The sequence below is a fragment of the Otolemur garnettii genome, unplaced genomic scaffold (assembly GCF_000181295.1).
Source record: "Otolemur garnettii isolate 467f Iridium unplaced genomic scaffold, OtoGar3 scaffold00015, whole genome shotgun sequence".
NCBI lineage: Eukaryota > Metazoa > Chordata > Mammalia > Primates > Galagidae > Otolemur > Otolemur garnettii.
Genome location: NW_003852410.1, coordinates 17,186,723 through 17,209,934, shown reverse-complemented (window position 1 = coordinate 17,209,934; position 23,212 = coordinate 17,186,723). Strand labels below are relative to the sequence as shown.

Sequence of the window (23,212 nt, the reverse complement as noted above, 5' to 3'; positions counted from 1 at the left end):
GCTGATCCTGCCAGGTTATGAGTGACCAGGTCCATACTATTGCAGCTTTAAGTCTAGACCTCAGCCTAGAGGGTACCCAGCCAAAGCAAAGAGAAAATAGGAGAATAGTGCCAGGTTGTTTGTGGTTCTTAGGGTAACATCTTTTTTTGAGAATGACTGATATTTTCTAAAGCATCACAGAACCCAGCCCTGGTGTTCCATCAAACTGACTGAGCCAAAGTGGAGATTGATACTTGGGCATCCCTGCCCAGGGTTAGTCTAGATCTGTCATGGCTTCAGGTATAGCTTAATCCAAATGCTCAAAGTTATGCAAACACTGGTTTCTTCTTTGTTCTTCTGCCTCTTCAGTCCTCTGCCCCTTTTTAATGTTTTATCCAGTTCACTTTCTTCTCAGACAGACCTAGGAGTTCCAGGTGTATATCCTACCAGCTCTTCCAAGCTAAGTATAATGAGAGTTATTTTACTCTAGTAGTTCTGATTAGCTAGGTTCCTTTTGTATCATAGAGATGACTCTTTTTTTTTTTTTTTTTGCAGTTTTTGGCCAGGGCTGGGTTTGAACCCGCCAGCTCCAGCATATGGGGCCGGCGTCTTATTCCTTTAAGCCACAGGCGCCACCCCATCATAGAGATGATTCTTATTGCACAATCTTAGGGCCATTCTTGAGTTAACCCCTGTGCCCAAAAGAGTGGATATGCTGATTGGCCAATTCTGGGTTGTGCTTCCATTTCTGGACATAGTAGCAACACCATAACCTCAAGAGCTGAAAGTGAAGGAGGCCAGTTCTTCAAAATTAAATCAGGGTGTTTTACCAAAGAAGTGGGACAGGGTGCTGGGTAGACGTGAATGCCATGTGACCACCTTCTTTTTGTCTTGATTTCAACATTATCTTGCAAACCCTGCATCTGGGTGGTTATGCAGTAATTGTTAAGGGATGATAATCTAAAGCTTTTAATCTTCTACAACCTGTTACCATGCTGTCTAGACAAGTAGATAAAGCAGGTTTAGTGATTGGGACAATTATTCCAGTAGGGATAGAAGGGCTTTCTGTCTTTAAAAAGTTCCTTCTGATTACTTTCATACTCATGTCTGAATTATGTCATTAGATTGTCATATTTCTGGGTTAAGACAATTGCTCTTTCTTGTAAAATACTCTTGGTGGGGCATCTTGCCATACCATATCAATTACTTATACCTTATAGGAGATGAATTTTTCAGAGTCTTTTTTTTTTTTAATTAAAAAAAATTTTTTTTTGACACAGAGTCTCACTCTGCCCAGGCTAGAGTGCTATGTCCTCAGCCGAGGTCCCAGAAACCTACAACTCGTAGGCTCAAGTGATCCTCTTTCCTGAGCCTACTGAGTAGCTGGGACTATAGGTTCCTGGCACCATACCCAGCTAATTTTTCTATTTTTAGTAGAGACAGGGTCTCACTGTAGCTGAGACTGGTCTCAAACTCCTGAACTCAAGTGATCCTCCCACCTCGGCCTCCCAAAGTGCTAGCTAGGATTATAGGCATGAGCCACTGTGCCTAGCCCCATCTCAGAGTCTTTTAAGAGGGGATTCCATACTTGGACAGTGTAAGCAAAAATTCTAGAGTGTGGTCAGGTAAAAGGAAGATTGATAGGGAAAACAGAAAACTTGAGCAAGAGGTACTTCAACTTTATCTGCTTTATAACCTTTTCAATGATCTGGCTCTCAGAGGTGAATTCTTTGAAAGGAATTCAGTGTTAAGAATTTACCAGCCCAAAGTGGCACCTGTGTAAAATGGATATCTGTCATGGTCATAAAATGAAGAAATGGTGAAATTCATATCCTTGGTTTAAAATATCTTTTAGTAAGAGTATGACATTCTCTTTAGCTGGAGTTTATATAAGTGGGAGACACTTTGAGAAGGGCAAAAATAAACAAGCAAAAATCTGGTGATGAAAATTGCCTAGAAGAACATTCACCATGTATTACAGAGGTATCTAGACATTCAGGATCATCCCTTCTCATTAAGTTTTCTCAAGCAAATCCTTTTGACAGAATCTTATTTATAAATTATATATGTGCTAGTATATTTTATTTATAAATTATCTACATATACAACTGTCCTAGTATTTACACTATTCAATATGTGCAAAAATAGAAAATAGAACTGATGAGAGAAAATAAACATATTAAACTACACCCAAGATCACCTACCTGTTTAGTAGGAGCTCTGGGACATGAACTCCTATCTCTCACTCCTGTACTCCACGACATCATTTTTGGTACCCTCATTTGGGAAATACTGATATAATGGGATTTGTTTTAAGGTTCTCTTTGATTTTGAACTAATCAGTTATTGAGATTCGTCTTATCTGATACCTGCTAAAGGTTCAGCTTAAAGAATATAGAAAGTCTTAAACATGGAGACCAAACAATTGGAGTCTTGGTGTTTGAAAGTAAATTATTTCTGATTTTATCTCATATATGATTGGTGCGTCTTAGTTTGTAGGATATTTGTCTTCTTTTGTACATGGACAAGGAAAGGTAGAAAGCTCCGTGGATGAGTGCAGAATGATGCTTTTTTTTTAAACACCATGATATCCTACGTGTCTGGTAGCACCTGGCCTTAGGAAAGCTTTCAAATATTTGTAGAAAGGAAGAAGGAGAGAAAGGCACATTCCGGAAACCTTTTTATTTTCTCTGTGCCAGAAACCTGGAGTGTTTATTATCTAACTTCTAATGTTAACATCAAAAGATGGGATTTGGGCAGATTTTTATTCTTCTTCTTCTTCTTTTTTCCTTTTTGACCACTAAAACCCAAATTTGGTGCTGACAGAGGTCCAGAAGATCCCAATATCTAAAGGTAAATTGTGATACCTGGTATCTGGTACTTTTACATTTATATAGGTTATAGTACCAGTTATTTTAAATACAAGGGATAATATAGTTTCCTATTGCTACTTGCTCTTACCCTACATGGTGAAAAGTCATCCTGAATCACTTTGGATGAAATGGAAAGATTGAGATAATGGAAGTGTTTATCACTGAAATGTTAGATATTGAGATTACTGTTAAAAAAAGATCCATTTACTAACTCTGATTTGTGTGCTAGGAGGTCTAGGAAGCATTTTCAAGATTCCTTTTTTTTTTTTTTTTTTTTTTAAAGTGACAGGGTCTTGCTCTTGTCCAGGCTGGAGTGCAGTGGCACCTGCATATCTCCCCGTAGCCTTGAACTTCTAGGTTCAAGCCTCAGCTTCTTGGGTAACTAGGACTACAGGAATGTGTCAGCCTACCCAGCTAGTATTTTTGTTTGTTTGTTTGTTTTCTTTTTCATATTTTATAGAGACGGATTCTTGCTATGTTGCACAGGCTGATCTTGAACTGTTGACCTCAAGTAATCCTCTTGCCTTGGCCTCCCAAAGTGCTAGGATTATAGGCGTGAGCCACTGTGCCTGGCCCCAAAAGGTTCTTAAGAATTTCTTTTTGCTGATAAAGCAGATTGGTTGGGGGCAGTTTCTATAGATACAGGCTATACATTCCTTTTATTCCTGATAAAATCGTTTTGCTGTAACCATAAAGTTCCATCGTCAGTTTCTGGACAGATGTTTTTGTTTGGTTTCATAGCCCACTTGGCAGAAGTGAATAGTCCTCCCTGTTCTATCTCATCCAACATGTTGAAATCAGTAGCAGAAGGACTCGTCAGAGCTGTGGTCAGGCCCAGTGGAGAGGGGAATGGGCCGTGGACTTCCTCAGACATGGAAGAAAGTGTTCTGGTCTGAGAATGAGAGAGAGGAGTTCATGTCCCAGAGCTCCTACTAAACATGTGGGTGATCTTGGATATTTTAATATTAGTTTGCAAACATGGCCCCGCATCAGAATCAGGTGCAGGTGGGCCTTTACCAATTTAAATTAGAATTTCCAGGAATGAGACTGGATGTTTTTATTTTAGACAAAGTCATCAGCTGCATTTTTTTTTCCAGCCAGTCTTGCACTTGCTGGGTGACAGCCTTTTGCCTATATCTTAAACTATCCACGACATAGCTTTCTCTCTGTACATGAGGCTAGTAATGTTACAGCTTCCTGTGCCTCTACTGTGTATTTAAACTTTAGCCATATGCTTTCCTGGACATAAGTGAATTGTACCCCCAAGCAAATACTAGGCTTTGAGTTCCATCATCCAGATGACTAAAATGAAGATTTTTTTTTTTCATTAGAGAAAAATGCTATGATTCTTACTTTGTGGATTGTGAGAGTATTGCAGAATATGTTATCTTCTCTCTCATCCCTGCACAACTTCGTCAGGTCCTCTGGATTCCATAGGGATTACCTGAGCTTTATAAGACATCTTCTGTGGTTTACAATTGCACACAGACTTAGATTCTTCTTGTGTCAAAAGAAAGTAAGGTGTTCATGGCTTAATATTTTTATCATGATTTTTAAAACTGTATTCCAGTTTATTGGACCATGTTCTAGTCATTATACTGAGCTTTTTATATATATTACAAATTTTAATCCTTACCATGGTGCTGAGAGGCAGGTATGTTAAACATTCTTTATAAATAAGGAAAAGCAAAGTTCAAGAGATGGACCAACTTGGCCACGGTCACAGGTTAGTCCATGGCAGAGCTGGACTCTGCCTGAGAAATGGAAGAGAGGAAATTCAGGTGAAAGTTTAACAGTTCCTTCAGCCTTTCTAGGTTTCATTTGACAACCAGATTCCTGCCTTGGAGGACTATGATGCTGAGACCAAGGCTGATTCCTATGGGCTAGTTAAGGGGTATTGGCTTCTCTTGTCAGGTGAAGGGTGGGCTGGAAGATGTTTGGTTTCCCAGGCATTGGGTTTAGTGGAATTTCTTGGCATATTTAAGTGGTTGATGAAGGTAGTACAATAAGCTATTTGTATTTAAGAATATGCCAGATAATTCAGAGGCTATATCCAGAATATACTTATACCATGAGAGGGAAGGGTAATGCTTTAAAGGTTAAAAATGTAAATTCAGGTTGGATGTGCTAGTTCATACCCATAATCCTAGCACATTAGGAGGCTAAGGCAGGAGAATCACTTGAGGCCAAGAGTTTGGGATCAGCCTGGGCAATACAGCAAGACCCCGTCTCTGTAAAAAATTAAAAGACTAGCCTCATGTGAAGGTGCACCCCTCTAGTTCTAGCTACTTAGGAGGCTGAAGCAGGAAAATTGATAGAGCCCAGGAGTTTGAGGCTATAGTGGGCATGATTATATTATCGCACTCCAGCCTGGGCGATTGGGTGAGACCATGTCTCTTGAAAAAATAAAAATGGAGAACAACAACTAAAAGTGTGAATTCAGCCATAGAGATGGGGACTCTGGTCACATTTAGAGCCCATCTGTTGTCCATGTACTACATTCCAGCTGGATGATGAGCCCTTCAATGCAGCTAATGTTAGCTCACGTGATCTCTATAGTACATTTAGAAGCTGGGTTTTGGGAAGGCTCAGAGAGGTTGAACAGCTCATTCAAGATCACTGTGCTCATCAGAGACGGAGCTAGAACTTGAGTCCAGTTGGGGGCGCCCTCTTTAAGTCAGCAGTGAAGTGATTCCCAGCTCTTGGGATTTGCGTGTCTGTCTGACTATAGTGATTCTGGTAAGTGCCAGGAAAGGCGTTTGCCTTCCCTTTGTAAGTCAACGGGTGGTTTCTAAGGGGAAGGTGTGGACCTCCCCACATGGAACTCCATTAGCGTCCTATAATCTAGATAATTGACTTAATTTTAAGGCATCTCAGAAGAATTCTGTGACCGTGACTTTAAACTCTATGAGATTAGAGACCAGGTATTCCCAGCACCTGGCAATAACTATTTGTTGAATAAATGACCTTTACATAATCTGATTAAAAGGAATCAGATGCAAGGAATTAGGATTATCTAGCTAAGATTGAGCTTCATGGGTCTGGGATGAGTTCAGTTAGCTTTCCAAATTAAATATCTTTGGACATCCCTCCCTGAGTATCATTAGTAGCTTCAGTGTCAGAGTCTTCGTGTTTTAAAAATAAGCTTTGCAGCCACCTGCAATGTTCTCACAGAAACCCCAGTTTTGAGTTTAAAACATTGTGCTCATTTGTCCTGCTAACACTGTGAAGTGTAGATATCTTCATTTTTGTCTATAAGGTGATAATTGCAGATTCAATTACTTCTAAGAGAAAGAGATGTTTAAAAGATTGAGTGCAAAGCTGAGAATCTGGGAGTGATCTTTAACAACATAGAAATATCCTGCAGGGAGCATGTGCAACGAAGTGACTCCAATGCTTCCTTGGCACTCTTTGGGGGGCGCTGGGATGGGTGGAAAGATTTGCTAAAACACTGTCAGTTAGCTGAGCTTTGCTAATTTTCCATAAATGTAAAGATATATTTGCTACATTTTCTTTATGGGCTTTCAATTTGTACTGGTGTACTGTATAAATAGGTAGCACCCCACCCCTGCCGATAGGATATTTTAGAAAATGCTTTAAATGATACTGTTGTCAACTTGAAAGTTGAAGCCTTCGTGTGGTTGATAACTAGTAATTTTAATTTAAGATGTCTCAAGAATGCTTTACTGTTAATTGAAAGGATTTTTCCCCCAGTATCACAGCCAATGACTTGTCTTGAGCAGCTAATTAGTACGATTATTCCACAGCTGCATTTGCTATGGCACAAAGGTTTGCTCCTGTTTTTATCAAAAGAATCAGTCTCTCTGGGAATGTTTTAACCTGACAGGCTTTGAATAGTAAGACCGCTTATTTATTTATTTATTTTTAAATAGCTGGTTTCCCCCACATCACCCCCTCCCCACTTCTTTTTTTTGGCTTAGGAAAGTACACTTGAGCTTTGAACACATACTCAAAAGTGGGAAAATACATTTTCTTCTGATGCTCTTTTAATAGAGCCTTACCAAGTGAACAGATGATTTTAAGTGAATAGAGTCTTGGCTGGGTATTCTTATCGCGAGGATGAGTGCATGATAGTAAAATAAGACGCAAGGTGTTAGCATTGTTTAATTTTGTGTGAGTCGGTAGGAAATGGAGGGGAAAAAATAAAGGAAAGGGGGTTTGTGTTTCCTGGGTTGCCGAGGACTTGCCGACGAGCTCGTCTGTGCTGATGCCGTCACTGCTTTTCCATCTTAGTGTCAGAATATTGTCGACAGGGAGCCAGGCTCCTTTCTTCTCGCCAGATGGTGAAAGTCATTTCTTCCTGTTCTTGTATTAGTATCTAGTGGCATATATTCTTCCCCTGGAAAAAAAATATTATGGCTTTATTATAGTTTAGGGGAAAAAGGAAAGAAAAATAAATTTACCTGTAATGCTATTCTCACTTTTGCAGCTGAGATCGTCTTTGCAGATTCCCTGCTAATCATTTTGTGTGTTTGTGGACATGCACACAGCACATGCAGAAAGCAGAAGATAAATGCACTTCTGAATCCTACTTCTTAATTGCCTCTTACTATGTGCGTTTCCCACTGCGCTGTGTAGTGGTGCAGTTTTTTAAATAATAGGTAATATTTTTATTTAATTCATGTGTCATAATTTATCTAACCATTCTCCTATTATGGAGAAAACTTAAATTTTTAAAATATCTAAAGAGCTTGGCAGAGTCAGTTTTTCTACTTTTCCACATTTATTTACTTATGAAACTTGTCCATCAAAATGAAATTTCTGAGTCAAATTATATGAAGACGTAGCTTTTTGATAATATTATTGCTTTCTTAAAGGATTGTAATAATACATGCTAGCAATGGCCTTAAACAGTTTTTATTTTTCTTGAAAACTTAGATCATACAATAAATGCTCTTTTGCATTTGGCTTTTCTAAGTTCATTATATTATGTAGTTTTATTTATATCAATAAGTATGTTTCCACACCATTTTAAATGACTGCATTGCATTATATCAAATGAACTGATCACAATTCACCGAACCAATTTCCTATTGTGAAAATAAGTGAACTACTAGTATAATTGTCCTGATGGAGTTTTTCTAGGACAGTGTGAGAGTAAAATCAGCACTTCTTCATATTTAGAGTGTTCTGTTATCTGCAGTATTTGAAGGTTCTTATCTTTAAGGAGTTCCTAAGAATTGTCAGTGATTTATAGGCTTTATTTTGCTTTTCATTACAACATCAATACAGATTTATACTCCAGGTACAAATACTTGAAGTGTGACTTTCTCAAGAGTGAATATTTACTCAAATATCTTCTTTTTCTATTTCTATGTCTTAAGGTTTGATACTGTAGGCCCCAAACGGAGATGTAAAAAAAATTGTATTGGGCGAAAGAAACAATGAAATTATCCAGATAGCAGTAAGAGCAGCAGACGTTTACTGAGTTGGTACCTGGTGCTCCCTGGCCAAGAAGATTATTGTCATTATTTAATTAAATCCCTTAGAAGGAGGCCTTTAAAATTTAAATGGTGCAATACAAGTTTTTAAAAGCACCTTCTATTTTTATAAATAAGAAAGTAGGTAAAAAAAAATTGTTATTTTTCTTTTTTGATGTGGTAACTAAGGCAGAGAGACGTTTAATAATTTGTTGACATTGTAGAGCTGGCAAGATAAGCAATCAAAAACCATATTTAGGAAAATTAGGAAGTCTTTTCTTTTTAACATGATGACTAGTGTTTCAGCATTTCAAATAGTTTTGGGTAGAGTGAGTAGCAAAGCCATGGTAGCTGCCATGGGGAAGGCATAGAGAACGCATAGGAAAGGGCATGCCAAGGGGAATCAGAAGAAAAGACGGTACAAAGAAAACCAGGCCGGAGAAGAATTGGGTTGTCACACCAGCTTGTCTTCTGCCCCCTCACCCAAAGACTAAGGTCGAGTTCAGTGTTAACATTCTGGTCCAAATGCTTCCTTCATTAATGATTTCACTTCTCGTGTGTTAGAACAGTTTCCTCTTGGCAGAACTCACCTTTACTTTAAACAATTCCTAGTTAGTAAACATTTTAGATATCTTCAAGGAATTTAGATAACGTGTAGGAGTTGTTATTTGGTTAGATTCAGTTGTATAAGAAAAAAAAGCAAATCAAGCAATTTATTTTTAAATGTGGAAATTTGGGTGCCATTAAGACACACTGCTTCTTGGCAGTGCATATGGTGGCGCTATATTTGGTGGTGATGAGTAGTATGCAGTATAAAATGTCGAAAAAAAATTAAGCCGCCTGATAAAAATGCCTAGTGCAATCAAGCTGACTTATTTTAATTCAACTACTAATGACTTGAATCCTGTCACCTCTTGATTTTCAATTATGTGGAGTACCACTCTGCGTCTTGATTATATTTGCGCAGGCTCATTTTATAGTTTGGTGCAATTTAGGATACCCCAAAGTGCAAGTGAAGGGTCTCATTAGGAAACTAAGTGTTGTGTGCCTTTTGGTTTTCCCACAGCAGTTCTGCGGAGCATCCTGGGGCCTCCAAGCCTCCAATAAGCTCCTCCAGTATGACATCACGCATCTTGCTACGCCAGCAACTCATGCGTGAGCAGATGCAGGAGCAGGAACGCAGGGAGCAGCAGCAGAAGCTGCAGGCGGCCCAGTTCATGCAACAGAGAGTGCCCGTGAGTCAGACACCAGCCATCAACGTCAGTGTGCCCACCACCCTACCCTCTGCCACCCAGGTGCCAATGGAAGTCCTTAAGGTATGTGAGTGCTGCCCTTGTTGGTTGGACCAAAACTTCTTCTATTCTCTATTTGCAAGGTATTTTGTTTATTTGAGTATGTCCTCTGAATCATGTTGATAAATGCCAACTCCATTGATTCCTATGTGGCTTTGTATTTTAAAAGAAGAATGCAGACTTGCTGTAAGTGTAACAGAAACTCTGAACAAAGGGGGGCGAGTGTCAGTGCTCCATGATGAATTGCAAGGAGTAGATGTTTGTTGTAAGGACATCTTTCCGTGTTTCTTTGGGAAAGTTTCAAGATGTAAAAATTATCTCCAATGGACCTCTTACAACTTGTATGTATTTTTTTCTTCATATATTCCATGATCACTCTTTCAGTTTCTTTTTATTTAGCAGATCGTATAGGATCTGAAAGTCTTTTTTTAGAAAGTATCTTCAGATATAAAACTGGAAAAGAGCTTTCTGCTCTTTCATAACCAGACGACATAATCCTTTTACTGAAGCGAGTAGTCTGCTTTGGGTCTCTTTGATTTCTTGCTAGAGTAGAAACTGCAGGAGCTTGTTAGCATCAGTCTATCAGGGACATATAGCTTCCTAATTACTAGGGAAAGTTGTAACAAGTCTAAGAATAGAATTCTGTCACACATAATGGCCTTCCACATCACAGAAGGAGATAACTCCTTGTTTGAAGATAAACATTTTAATTCTTAAATATGACCGATTCAAGGAAAGGTAAAGTTGGAGAACTTGGTTGCTTTCTATTCATTTTTTAAATTTTTTTACCTACTCACCCAATTGATTCATTCTGAAAAGTCCTGAGTGTTACTGTTCATTAAACAATGTGAACTTTACATGCCAGTGATTTATTATTGGTCTTTGCATTCATTCATGTGTTCAGAAAAAATGTCTGTACTCTTTAAGGTTTATTACTAAAGCCAATAGATGATGTGTTATAATATGGAATCAATACATGATCCTTACATCACAGAAAGTAGGAAAGAGATTCTTTAAAAACAAATTAAAAGCCAATTATTTTTTCCTTGATAAAGACTCCTTCAAAATATAGTGATGCACTAATGGAACTTTTTGATAGAGAAACCCATTGAAATTCTGTTAGGGCAAAAATGTTCCAAATGATTTAGCACAAAATTTTACTCAAATGTGCTCATTGAAATTGCCAGAATTAATGGATTTTCACTCTTTTCTCTCCCATCAAGGAAACCCAAAGTTTTTTTTTTTCTCTCTGACATAGATTATACATTGAATCTTTTTGTTCTGCTTGGGTGAAATTGATAATCACTATTAAGTTATCATAGATTTAAGATTTGTCTTGTATTTGCAAGAATCATAAATGTTTTGTCTATACCTTAGGTTGTTTAAAGTACGAATTAATAGTAATAAGTTGTAGAGAAATATATATTGGGTTAGTCATGATGGTTTGCTATTTTAATCTGAAGGGCAATTTAGAGGAGTTAACATGGATTTGGGTGAGTAGTGTTTTATATCCAATGTGAAGGTAATGCTAGAAACTGGATTTAAGTTGAAGTGAAATCAGTATTCCATTAATGCAGTTACATTTGATGGCGGAGAAATTACCCAAATGCAAATGTGTTGAAATATCATTTTCATATCATACTAAAAAGAGTATAATTTCTAAATATTTTTATTACTTAAAATATATTATTTTTGAAAATAGTTGACGTTAAAATCTACATTAAATTGTTTCAATAATAGGCCCATTTTTTCTTGTATGTTGCTGAGGCCTGGTACTATTTGACTAAGCTGCAGTCTCCAATTTAGGTATACCAGAAAAATATCTGAAGTTAAAACACAAATTATTACACCTGGAAGACATAACCCAACTAAAAATAAGTAATTGGTAAATTTATATTTTATGCTGGTGTAGTTTATGTTTAAGTTTCCTTTTTTATTTTAATTATATAAACTACTGAAGTAAGTCATATAAATGAAAAGAAGGAATTGTTGGCATAGCCGTAGGGAGAGATTTGATAGCTGTTCAGACAAATTTTAGCACCCTTAAGTGAAGAACAAAATAAGAATGTATGATTTCCTGTAAGGTGATGTTCTAAGAAATTCAAGTACCACTTTAAAAGAAAGTGTCATATAAGTGATTGCTTCAGGTAGTTAACAACTTGGTACCTCATATAGTTGGCATAGTTACAAAAGTTTTGTATATGAAATATTTTTTATAGAAAGATAGATGAGAGGAATATGGTCATTTTTTCCTTTTTGTAATTTTAAAATCATAATCATAGCTTTATGCAGTAAATAGTTAATAGCAAAACTGTTAATATACCTAATCTTGGACCATTTTTCAATGAATGTATGTTTTTGAAAAACGGCAACACCAAGTATACTAATTGAGTGCATTATGATACAGATTATATTGGATAAATATTCTCTCATACTTTAGCCATAGTAAATTTTCCATTTAATTTTTAAAGATTTAAATTGCTAAAACAGAGCATACCTCCTTCTTAGTAGAGGAAGACGTGTACAATTAGACATGCTAGCAGGTGCTAGAAAATCTGGTTAAATCCGTCCGTCTGCCAACTGGTTTGCAAGAACCTGTTAGAAGTAAGGGCATAGTTTAGTTTTCACATGTGAAACACACACACACACACACACACACACTCTCTTAAGTTACCAGTATTCTACTCTCTGTGAGTTGAATGACGGATTTCAAAAAGCTAGTATTTCAGGTTAATCCCTTTCTTTGGCAGAGTTAAACTTAAAACATACAGTTTATAAAGCATGTTGTAACATTGTCGACATCTGGCAAACTTAAGACGAGTCAGAATTTGTATTAGATGCTGGAAATTTGCATCGTGCCTTCCTCAACACATGCTTACCATCCCGTCAGGAAGTTTGTAAAGCTTCGCAGGACTGGCCTCTGGTTCCTAATTTATGGATTCACTCCTCCTATTGAGTTTTTTCTTGGGTAACATGGAATGATTAATCTTATCGCTATATATTTATATACTAAAGCTATCCTCTACGTTTCTTAAGTACAACTTTATCTAACTGGATATTGTGACTTAAGGATACTTCCTCAACATAAATCAAGAGAGTGTTGGAGTACATAATGCCTTTTTCCATGGTAGTGAACAAATCCTGTATTTCAAAGTAAATTAACAAAAAAGTCATCAAGAGCCATTAATTGAAGCAATTTCTTCCTCAGGCAGGTTTTGTTGACACGTGAATCATACCAACCTGAGGTTCGAAGTTTGATGTAGCTTCTTTCCAACAGTAGCCGAGGGACAGACCTTGTAGCTGTGTCAGGCCTGACATCAGGAAACACCGCGGCACCAAACCCGCATCCTTTGCACAGTCCTCCAGCATCTCTCTGCACCGTCTCAGCTCTCTGACTTTGATTGATTATAGAAGTGCTTGGTTGCTCGGATGGTGGACGGGAAAGTTCATCAAGATTTCTTTCCTCCCTTCCTTCCCCAACACAGACTCTGGCCGTGTATAGCTTGAAAGCTTTAGTTTACAGTTGGGAAATGTTTCTCTGCTTTGAAATTTGTAAGGAATTGCCCAGGATTTCACACTCCCCCCACTCTTTCCTTTGTCCCTTCCTTCCTTTTGCCTCAGAATTTAAAATTTTAAAGGCAAGGCATTCCCTCAGAAAGATTGTCCCTTGAATTCTTCTCTTCTGCTAAGGGGAAAGGTTATATGTATGAATTTCACTTTGGGTTATACGAACTTACTTTCAGATATTTTATTTTAAGTAGTCTGGAGAAACTTATTTTTAAATTTTCCCTTTTTTCCAAATCATCTCAAGAGTTGGACAAATTGCTCTGCAATCAGAAATGATGCTTACTGTTTGCCAAATACAGAAACACTTTTTTTTTTGGCCAGGACATTCTGTGTTGTACCCTGAATTCACTTGGGCATTTATTTGTGGTTATTTCATCCGTGTTGCACCCTGTTTAGATAGAGGTTCTAGCAAGTTGGAATAAAAGTTCTGCATCCTTGTCACCTGCTCCACAGATGACATTCAGTGACATTTCACAAGTGAAGGAAAGGGTTGATGACTGAATTATTGATCTTTCTGTGTAAATTATGAAGAATGATTGATCTTTCTCTGTAAATTATGAAATGTACATGGACTAGAATTTTCAAGGTGTGACTTCTTAGGTATAATACAGACATAATGACAAAGCATGTATAGAATTATAGGTAGATTGATGGATTATAGATTTGATGGAAGGGATTTTTTCCACCCCAACATCTAGTTTTTGTTTCCTATTTAGCCAGGAATACAGATCCTATATAGCGTCATGGTGGCTGTAAGAAGCCAGAACAGATGCAGCACGTCTCAAAGCAGCTTGTTTTGGTCCCTTTAGTTAGGAGATCTGTTGCTGTAGGTGTTGTCCCCATAAGATAAGGACCTGCTCCATGTGAGATTTCTTCTAATGCCATAGTCCATTCATACATGGGCCACCATATACTTGTGTCCCCAACAGTGTAGCTGACGCAGTCACTCAGTCTATCAGCCTTGATTTCAGGGACCATTTACAAACATTGATATGCTTCTATTTTTATTCAAATTCAGTGTCTGCAAGGCCTTTTTTTTTGTTTAGGGGAAAAAGGACTCAGTTCCACGTTCCATAAATGGCACTTTATCCTCCCAGGGGCCTCATCTCCTTGTAGTCTTTGAATGATTCAAAAATCATTCATTCAATGTCACACATAAGGCAATTTTCTTTCTCTTTAAAACTCATTTTATTGACTTTTTAATTGCAGACAATCCCTGTTAACTTGTAGCAGATTTGAACACTACAGAGGACTAATCTAACAGGAAACTCTTCCTGCCTGCTGCGGCCTCCTGCCCATCACACTTCCTGGGGGCACTGCCCTGAAGAGTTCAAGGGCAGGCTTCCTGACATTTTCTGTTTTCCAACTTTTGTGGGAGTGAGCTCTGATCAAATATATTAGGCAGTTGTGATCCCATAGACATAAAACCTCTATTTCCTATTGTTCACATTTGCAAATGGAACAGAAGAAAGAATTTTTTCTCCTTCTGGGTTGTCTCTATTTTTGAGAATACTGCGCCAAGTTTCACCCTTCCTGAGCCCACGTGGGAATGTCTTGCTCTGTGTCTTGAAAGTGGTTTGATGGTTGTGGTGCACGAGTGTATGCGAGCTTGCATGGCACTGATGAGCAGTCCCTTTGCTTCTCGGGCTGCTTTCCCACCCTCTGGGGTTAAGAATTTGTTGTTATCTCATTGATGCAAGAAGGTGCTCCCAAGAATTGTTTTACATTGGTAGACTCAGTTTTAACACGGCTCAGCAGCACGAGACTCTCAGTCAGCGCTCAGAGATCAATGACAGACTTGGTTTTTCTGTCTGCATTACTTTTATGTATTTATTTTTTTATGATCCAGCAATCCTATTTCTGGGTATTTATTCAAAAGAATTAAAATCAGGATCCTGAAGAGATATTAGCACTTCATTGCTATTTGTAGCATTATTCACAACTGCTATGTAGAAATAATCCAAATTTCCATCAGCATGCATGAGTAAGGAAAATGTGGTATAATAGAATATTATGCATCCTTAAAAAAGAAGGGAATCCTGCTATACCTGACAACATGGATAAACCTTGAAAACATTATGCCAAGTGAAATAATCCCACTTTTGCGAGGTATTTGTATATATAGCCAAATTCGTAGGACCAGGGAATTGAATGGTCCATAGGAATTGCCGTTTGATGCTCCTCAAGTCTCAGTTAATACAAGATGAGTAAGTTCTAAGGCTCTGCTGTACATTGTCCCATAGTTAGCAATGTTGCACTGCACCCCACACCTAAAACTTTGTTAAGCTGTCTCATGTTAATGTTCCTACAACTATACAATTTTTTATTTAAAAAATAAAAGACGTGTACTCTTAGGTCTATGAAGTTTTATCCACAATTCCAAAAGTTATAGAGCTCTATAAGGGAAAGCTCTCTCATAACTTAGCATGCTTTACTGTGTAAAGTGGAGGCCCTTGTATCACATGCGCCCATGCTTTTGGCCCAAACTCTCAGGAAAATGACCCTTGAGGAGGGGTCTCGGTTGGGAGAGACACATCTGGGCAGGGCTAACGTGCCACTGGGAAATGTGTCTGCTCTGCTTTAGTGACTAGAGCAGTCATGAAATTCTAGGTGAAGAAAGTCATATTTGCTTAGACTTTTGGAAGCAATAGCAGTGTTCAACCTCCCCAGTGATACGAGAGCCTGGGGCTTGTGGCAAATGTTCATTACAGAGCTTCAGGCCATAGCATAAAACTTGCAGGAGTTGCTGATGGGAATGTGGCAACTTGGAAAAGAAAAGGCAGTGTTCTTCCATGCCTGCACGGACTTTAATTCTGGGCTGTCTTATGTAGTTGGATGATCACTTTCTTATCCTCTTGCTCATTTATCTTTTCAGCAACCCATAGCACAAGTAGGATAAGCCTCTTCCAGATAGGGAAGCTAAGGCAGAAGGAGCTTATTACTGGCCCCTGACCACATAGTTAAACTCCACACCTATCCTGTTTACTCACCTGCTGTCTCCTGTGTTTTCTGCAGAGCTTAGGGATATACTCTAAACATTTATGAAAATTCACCAGTAATAGAATATGTCAGAGCAAAGTCAGAGGTCCAAGAGAAACTACAGAGGATTTTTACTATCTTTACAAAAATGCAAGATCTTAGGCATTTTGAATTAATAGGGGCCTTCCCTGTGGAATAATTAAAGTATCTCTACAAGCCTCTGCAATATTCCAGATAAAAGAACTGGATATATTTTTACTGTATAAAAAGACTTCTTGGCCACATGGATCCTGATGGTAATTTATGGTTTAGTGATAGTCATCATTGTGGGTTAAGAAGCACCGTAGTGAAAGTTTCTCTAACAATATCCAAAATTCATGTCTCAAGATCACTTATGTTCTAAAGATCTTGATGGCCTAGGCTGTTAAAATTCACATGCTTTTATAGTTCTGTGTATTTTAATAATAGATTTATATTGTAAATTATTTTTAAGATATTCACTTTGGTAGACTCACGCATTTCTTTTACTATGAATTTTCTCTTGAGATCATGATTGCATGATTAGTTTTTCTTTACACACACATCCGGGACTTTGCTGTATTTTAGCACTTAAACTGGAATTTCACATCTGGCTATTTTTCTATTTGCTTTTAAGCAAATGACAGTGGTAATAAATCTTATATTGTTCTATGTAAAGGTCCCGAGTCTTTTTCACAAACATTACCTATGTAATCCCAACAGTTAAAGAAAGGATGTAGATTTGAAAGACCAGTGATGGGCCATCTTCTATAGGTATGCTTTTGAATAGAGATTGTGGACATGTGTAAGCAAAATCTAATTTTATTTTGCCCTACTAAAATAAGCGGGTGGGATCTTTGTTAAAGATAACATAAATCAGTACGGTGGCTTTGCTCAAGGTTATAGCTGCAATCAGTACTAGAATATTGGCTCTTGCCCTGAATGTGTCTCTTTTTATTGATTTCTCAGAGTATCAGCCTGCACTTTTAAGAAAAATCAGTTGCCAGTAATAAACCAGTCTTTCAGATTTTGTTTGTAAAGTTAGATGTTTTTGTGTATTAGTTTATAACTTTGTGGGGGGAAAAAGGATCAAAATTGGAACATACGAATCAGATAAAGAAAGGGGTCTGTTCTAGAAAAGGAATTGTTTCAATCTTTTTTTTTATTATTATTTTTAATTGAATGCTAACTATGTACATTAATGCACTTCTGGGGTACAGTGTGGTGTTTTCACACACAATCCGAAACACTTCCATCAAACTGGTAAACATAGCCTTCATGTCGTTTTCTTAGTTATTGTGTTAAAACGTTCATATTCTACTCTTAGAAAGATTCACTTGTGCCCTTGTAAGATAAACCTCAGAAGTGATCCCTCCAATCCCCCTCCCTCCACCTATTCCCCCCTCCGAATTGTTTCAATCTTATAAGAAATAGGGAATGTTCTAGAAAAGCATCTAAATCAATCTATACCAGATTGTTTCTACTAGTTATCTCTGAAATGAGTATTGGGGTTGGAGGTGCTGGTATAGTGAAAGGCTTTATTTATTTATAACTAGGAGAGCATACATGTGAGTTCTTCCTGTAATTAAAATGAATATCTCTAATGCTGTTTGTGTACTAGTCACCCACAACTTTTTGAGGAGCACAGTTCTTCTGTCAGTGACTTAGGTACATTACAGAACTCTAATGTTCTTACTAGAAGAAAGATGCCAAGGTAGAGGGACCCTGAAAATAAAACATGAGAAAAAGGAATTGAACCACCCACTAGGTCATGAATAATTTTAAAAAATAGTTAAGCCCACAATTCAAAGCAAAATACAAATTTCTACTACCTTACCACCAGGCATAAATTTGTTGTAATCTCCCTGTTGGCCCCGGGTTTTGTATGATTAAATTTTAGGGGCTGGAAATTTTGTTGAGACTTAATTAGAAGTGACAAACCAGAGACATTCCTGCCGGTTAGGAAAGGCTTAAGAAATTCTTATTGGCTAAATTACAAATATGTAACATTTTTTTCTGAACACTGCATGGCAGTTCAGGCTGCCTAAAGGTGACAAGATTAGCTCTGTTTTTCTAGTGAAGTAGTAAAAATTAGATTAATAAGTACCAGGCAAAGAACCTTTCTTTCTTTCCTTTTTTAATTTTTTTTTTTTTGAAAGAAATCTTACCTTGAGTACTTCTGGCTGTGGAGATCCGTGCCTTAATTAGCCACATGTTCTTTTTACCTCCTGGGAAATAAGTACAGGATAAAATTGGGGATCAAGACATGGACGTACATTGATTTAGCACACGCCGCTAAGTAATTCATCAAGGAATGTTGGTAATTAGTCCTGCCTCTTTCAACTCTTGGCTTATTTTATAAAACCGGTTGATTTAAAATAATGCCTGCTGATTTATTACCCACACGTTTCAAGACTGGGACTTGGCTCTTAAACAAAAGCAATATTGTGCACTGATGGAAATGTGCCCTCTTGTTTTTGTGTTTTTACAAATTCTGAAGGGCCATCTATCGTCCCCTATTAACTTTGTTGCGTTTTCCTTTACCCCATTCAGCATTTTACTAGGCTTTCTTTTGTGTCTCAGTGAAGAGAAAGGGGGACTAAGTTTAAAACAAAACAAAACAAAACAAAAAAATCCAGGCTCTTAAGCGGTTTTGGATGTGAGGTGCTTGTCAAAGTATATTGGCTCAATGTGGTTTGATGGAATTTAATTTGAATCTTTCGTCTAGTAAGACAGGCTGTAGTAATGGCCTGTAGGTATTTTTTTCATTGTTAAATGTTCGGTGATATTTATGACAGCCAAGTTAATCTTAAAAGATTGAATTTATGAGAAGCACAGAACCTTATGACTGTGGCCTTGTAGGCCTGGTATCCAAGCACTGTAGTAAATTGTAATTCGGATGCCAAATTCCCATTAATGCTAACTGGTGTACCTCGTTATGATTTGAGATGTGACCATAATTGGGATCCTTGGTGAAAATCTAGGAGTGAAGCTGGCTCTGGTACTTCACTGACTCGGGCATGTTTCCTGTTCTCTCTGGGCCTCAGTGTTCATGTCTGTAAAATGGTGGTAATAGTACCTGCGCTGGGGAGTTTTTATAAGAGTCGAATGAGATAACTCATTAAAGCAGGCAAAATGTGAGTCATGTATGTAAATTGGGATTTCCTAGCGCTCTTAAAAACAGTAAAAAGAAACAGATGAAATTACTTTTAGTATATTTTATTTAACATAGTGCATCTAAAATATCATTTCAACATGTAGACAATATAAAAATTATTAACAAGATTTTTTTTTCATACTAAGTCTTTGTCTTGGGTCTTTCATGCTTCTTCAAAATTAGGTGTGGATGTTATAACACCATCTCAGTTTGGGCACTAAAATTTCATCAGGATTACTTGAACTTTGTTTAGATTTTATAAGATTTGCAGTTGAAAAAGTAGATTGAGACACCTAAGTCACTTCAAACATATTTAAAATATTTCCAATAACTCAGTAGAACATGTCTTTAAATTTAAATTAAATATTATATAAGAAAATTTCAGCTCCTCATCTGAACTAGCCATGTGTCCAAAGCTCTGCAGCCACCTCTGGCCTGTGACCGTTGCACTGGGCAGCAGGGATCTGAGGCATTGAGCATAGTCCTGGGTAAGTGGACAGTGCTGGAATTCTGCTCTTCTGTTGTTGATAATAACTAACATAATGATACTGTCTTGGTGAAGAGGTTCTGCTTTTTTGTTGTTGATAACTAACATAATGATCTATGATTACTGATTGCCTGAATATAGTAATTGTTATGATCATCTCCAAATTGCTATCTTCAGATATCACTTTTATACTTACCCAATAATGTGGTTCTCCTACTACCCCCTCCCCCCAAAGAAAACAAAACAAAAAAAACCTTTCATCATTATTTTCTTTCTTAGGATTTGGAGCCTGGGTTAGCTGACATGTCTCACATACAGTTGATATTTCCTGTCGAAAACAGCCTCTTATAGGAGAGAGTAGCAGAAAGTCACCCTTGGTAACATGAATCGTCTCTGTCAATAGCCTTCCATTTGGGCTTGTAGTGCAGTGACAGCTCTGGAGTTGCTAGTCACACATCTTATTCATACTTTTCAATACAGGTTCTTTTCAAACCTTCATATAGCACGCTTATATAGCACCTGTCCAGCGTGTTAAATATGTCTAAAGATGTCTTGGGAATATATAAAGATGTTTAAAACCATGAGTGTTATTGGTGCAAAGCAGAAACCAAGGAATAAGATTAGTTGAGCCATGGTTGTTCTTTAACATACATTCCATAGTAGCTTGATTAGCAGGAAGGACATTGAAAACTGTTTTGGTTTCCTGGTGGAGTTTTCTATGTGATTTTGATTTGTGCTAATGTTGCTGAGGCAGTTTTCTTTCTCAGTTAACTTATAGTGTTATTTTTACTAAATTCAGCACAGCTCATAATACAATGAAATGGTTCTTCTTTTCTAATTCACCAGGTGCCCGAGTCTTTTGTTTTGATACTAGTTTTTGATTGTGTATGCAACCAGAAATAATACTTAAAATGATGACTTGTATATTTTCAGGCACCTCCTCCTTTCTAATGCAAACAATAAGTTGATTATATTGGAATTAGTAAACTGTGCTGGAACGATTTAATGTGTCCTTCACATAATACTAAGAACCTATAAAGTCGCATTCTTGTGCAATTACAACTGGCAAGAAAACCAAGAGAACAAAAATGCTAACTATGTGGTGACTTCCAGAAAGAAAAATGATTACCTTGTCCGATTTCATGATTTTCTTAGTTTGGAGTCATATATTTTCTCAGTGTTTATTATTTAACATTTTTGTATCTTCAAATAATATTTTAATAAACATTCAGGCCACTGCAAAGTTGATTTCAGTTTTCTAGTAGCTTTCCAGGTTGTATTAAAATCACATACATACCTAGAGAGTTGTTTTGATTCATTGATTAGCATATTCTTGCTAGAATTTGTAACACAATGAATATGAGTAATTGTGCCCATTTTTATTGGTACTGAGGACTACTGGTATCTCTTAAACAGGGAAGACAAATTGAACAGTCTGAAAAGGTAATGTTTTGATCTTCATTCATTAGTTTAACATGAAGCTAAGGTTGAAGTCAGGTATTTGAGACCAGCCTGGGAAACATAGGGAGACCTTCAGACCTAGTCTCTATAAGAAAAAACAGTTATTCTAGTGTGCTGGTGTGTGCCGTTAGTCCCATGTACTTTGGAGGCTGAGGCAGAAGGATTGCTTATGTCCCTGAGTTGAAGGCTGTGGAAGGCTCTGATCATACCACTGCACTCTGGCCGGGGCAACAGAGTGAGATCCTATGTCAGGAAAATAAAATAACCATTTTATGTATGCCGGTGTTTGAGAATCACTGCTGTGGGAGACTGGAAGTTAATTTGTAAGAAAAAGTTAGATTGGGAAATGCAGATACAATAAAGTCAAACAAGTTTCTTTGCTTCTTATTTTCTTTAACTTGTAAAGATTCATGCAACTCTCCAGCTTTGGAACTGTAAAAGCAAGTCCAGTGAGCAGAGAGGGGAGAAGGTAGACAGGCAAAGGAAATGTTGACTTGACTTGATCAGTGGAGTTGTAAAATATCTATTAGCTATTGGGGCATTGGGTACATGGGGTACCTTCTATAATAAACATATATTTCGGCAAAATTGATAAAAATAGATACGTTCTGTTAAATCTTAAGGAGATAAATTGAGTATAAGGCAACAATAAGAAACTCTCATATTACTTGTTTGGTGGCTCCCACGTTCAGCTTTTCCAGGTGCTCTGAGGAGTCAATAAATCCATTTGTCTACAATGGATTTGTAAATTAAATATCTACCTTACTTATACGCATATACCACACATCTCTTTTTAGATAAACATAGGTGCTGCTGTGATAAAATACAGATTGATAACCCATTCATTACATTCCACTATTTTGTTGATCAAGCATTTTCTCGATCAACGAAAACTGAAGCACAGCTCCTAATCAAATAGGTCCTTACAAAGTTTGACATGTATACCTGGCAGAAAGCTACTTTTCAGAAATGCTTCATTTTTTAGAGTGGTTTAAGGTTTAAAGCAAAATTGAGAGGAGGGTACAGAGATTTCCCATATACCCTGTGTCCACATTTGCACAGCCTCCCGCATTATCAACTTCCTACCAGAGTGGGCCACTCGTTGCAATCAGTGACCCTGCGTGGACATGTCATTGTCACCCGAAGTCCATACTGTATGTTATTATTCACTGCAACACCAAGAGTGAACCGTAACAGATACCCATCCTTGTGGTCTCATACACTGTGTTTTTATTGCCTTGAAAATCCTGTGTATCCTGCCTGCTCCTCTGAAGTAAAAAAAAGGTTACTTAACTTCTTTTTAGGAATTTTCTTTTTAACTTCCAGAGGTTATTTAAATTCTACTTTTGAATTCTCTTTCTTAAAAAAGTGGCTGTCATGAAATGGTAACACAAAATGGGCCTTTCAGAGCCTGCAGACCCCCTGACATCTATAATTTCATAAGCAGCGGTCCCTTGATGGTCAGTGTCTGACATCAAAGGTCCTTCTACTGACGTGGCCATAGTCTTGACTTTGCCATTTACAGTGGAGCACTGACATCACAGGAAAGTGTTTTTCTTCCTTTCTCCTTTCTTTTTTTGTATTAGTTTTGTGCCTGAAGGCAGTCTATCTAGTACATGTGGCCAGCTTGCCCCTCTGGTTGGAATAAAACAAACGGTCATTTTAGGAAGCTTCACGGGAAAGATCAACTCTTTTTAATACCTGAATCCTTAACATGCACACCCAGGATGCCAACCCAAGTCCAGCCTTAGTAGAGGCACAGCTCCTACGTGAGCCATTAAGTGCAGTGTTCATGTCCCAGAAGACAGCAAGTGCCCTCTCACCTCCCTCTTCGTGGTTATAGTCACCTAGTAAGAGGAGAAAATCAAAAACCACCCTAAGATGTCCCTGGAGACTTCTGCACTGGATCATCAGTCTTGTTTTCATTTTTCAATTAATTACAACCCATTCAAAGAACT

General features: G+C 37.6%; 1 protein-coding gene across 2 annotated transcripts in view; it reads left to right on the top strand.

Annotated features, from left to right (window-relative positions):
• MITF (melanogenesis associated transcription factor) overlaps positions 1-23,212 on the top strand; it is a 95,169-nt gene that overhangs the window by 3,135 nt on the left and 68,822 nt on the right. For both annotated transcript variants that reach the window (XM_003785505.3, XM_023510683.1), the window contains exon 2: positions 9,360-9,609. In XM_003785505.3, coding sequence (XP_003785553.1) covers positions 9,360-9,609 — 250 coding nt within the window. The remainder of the gene's footprint in view (positions 1-9,359; positions 9,610-23,212) is intronic.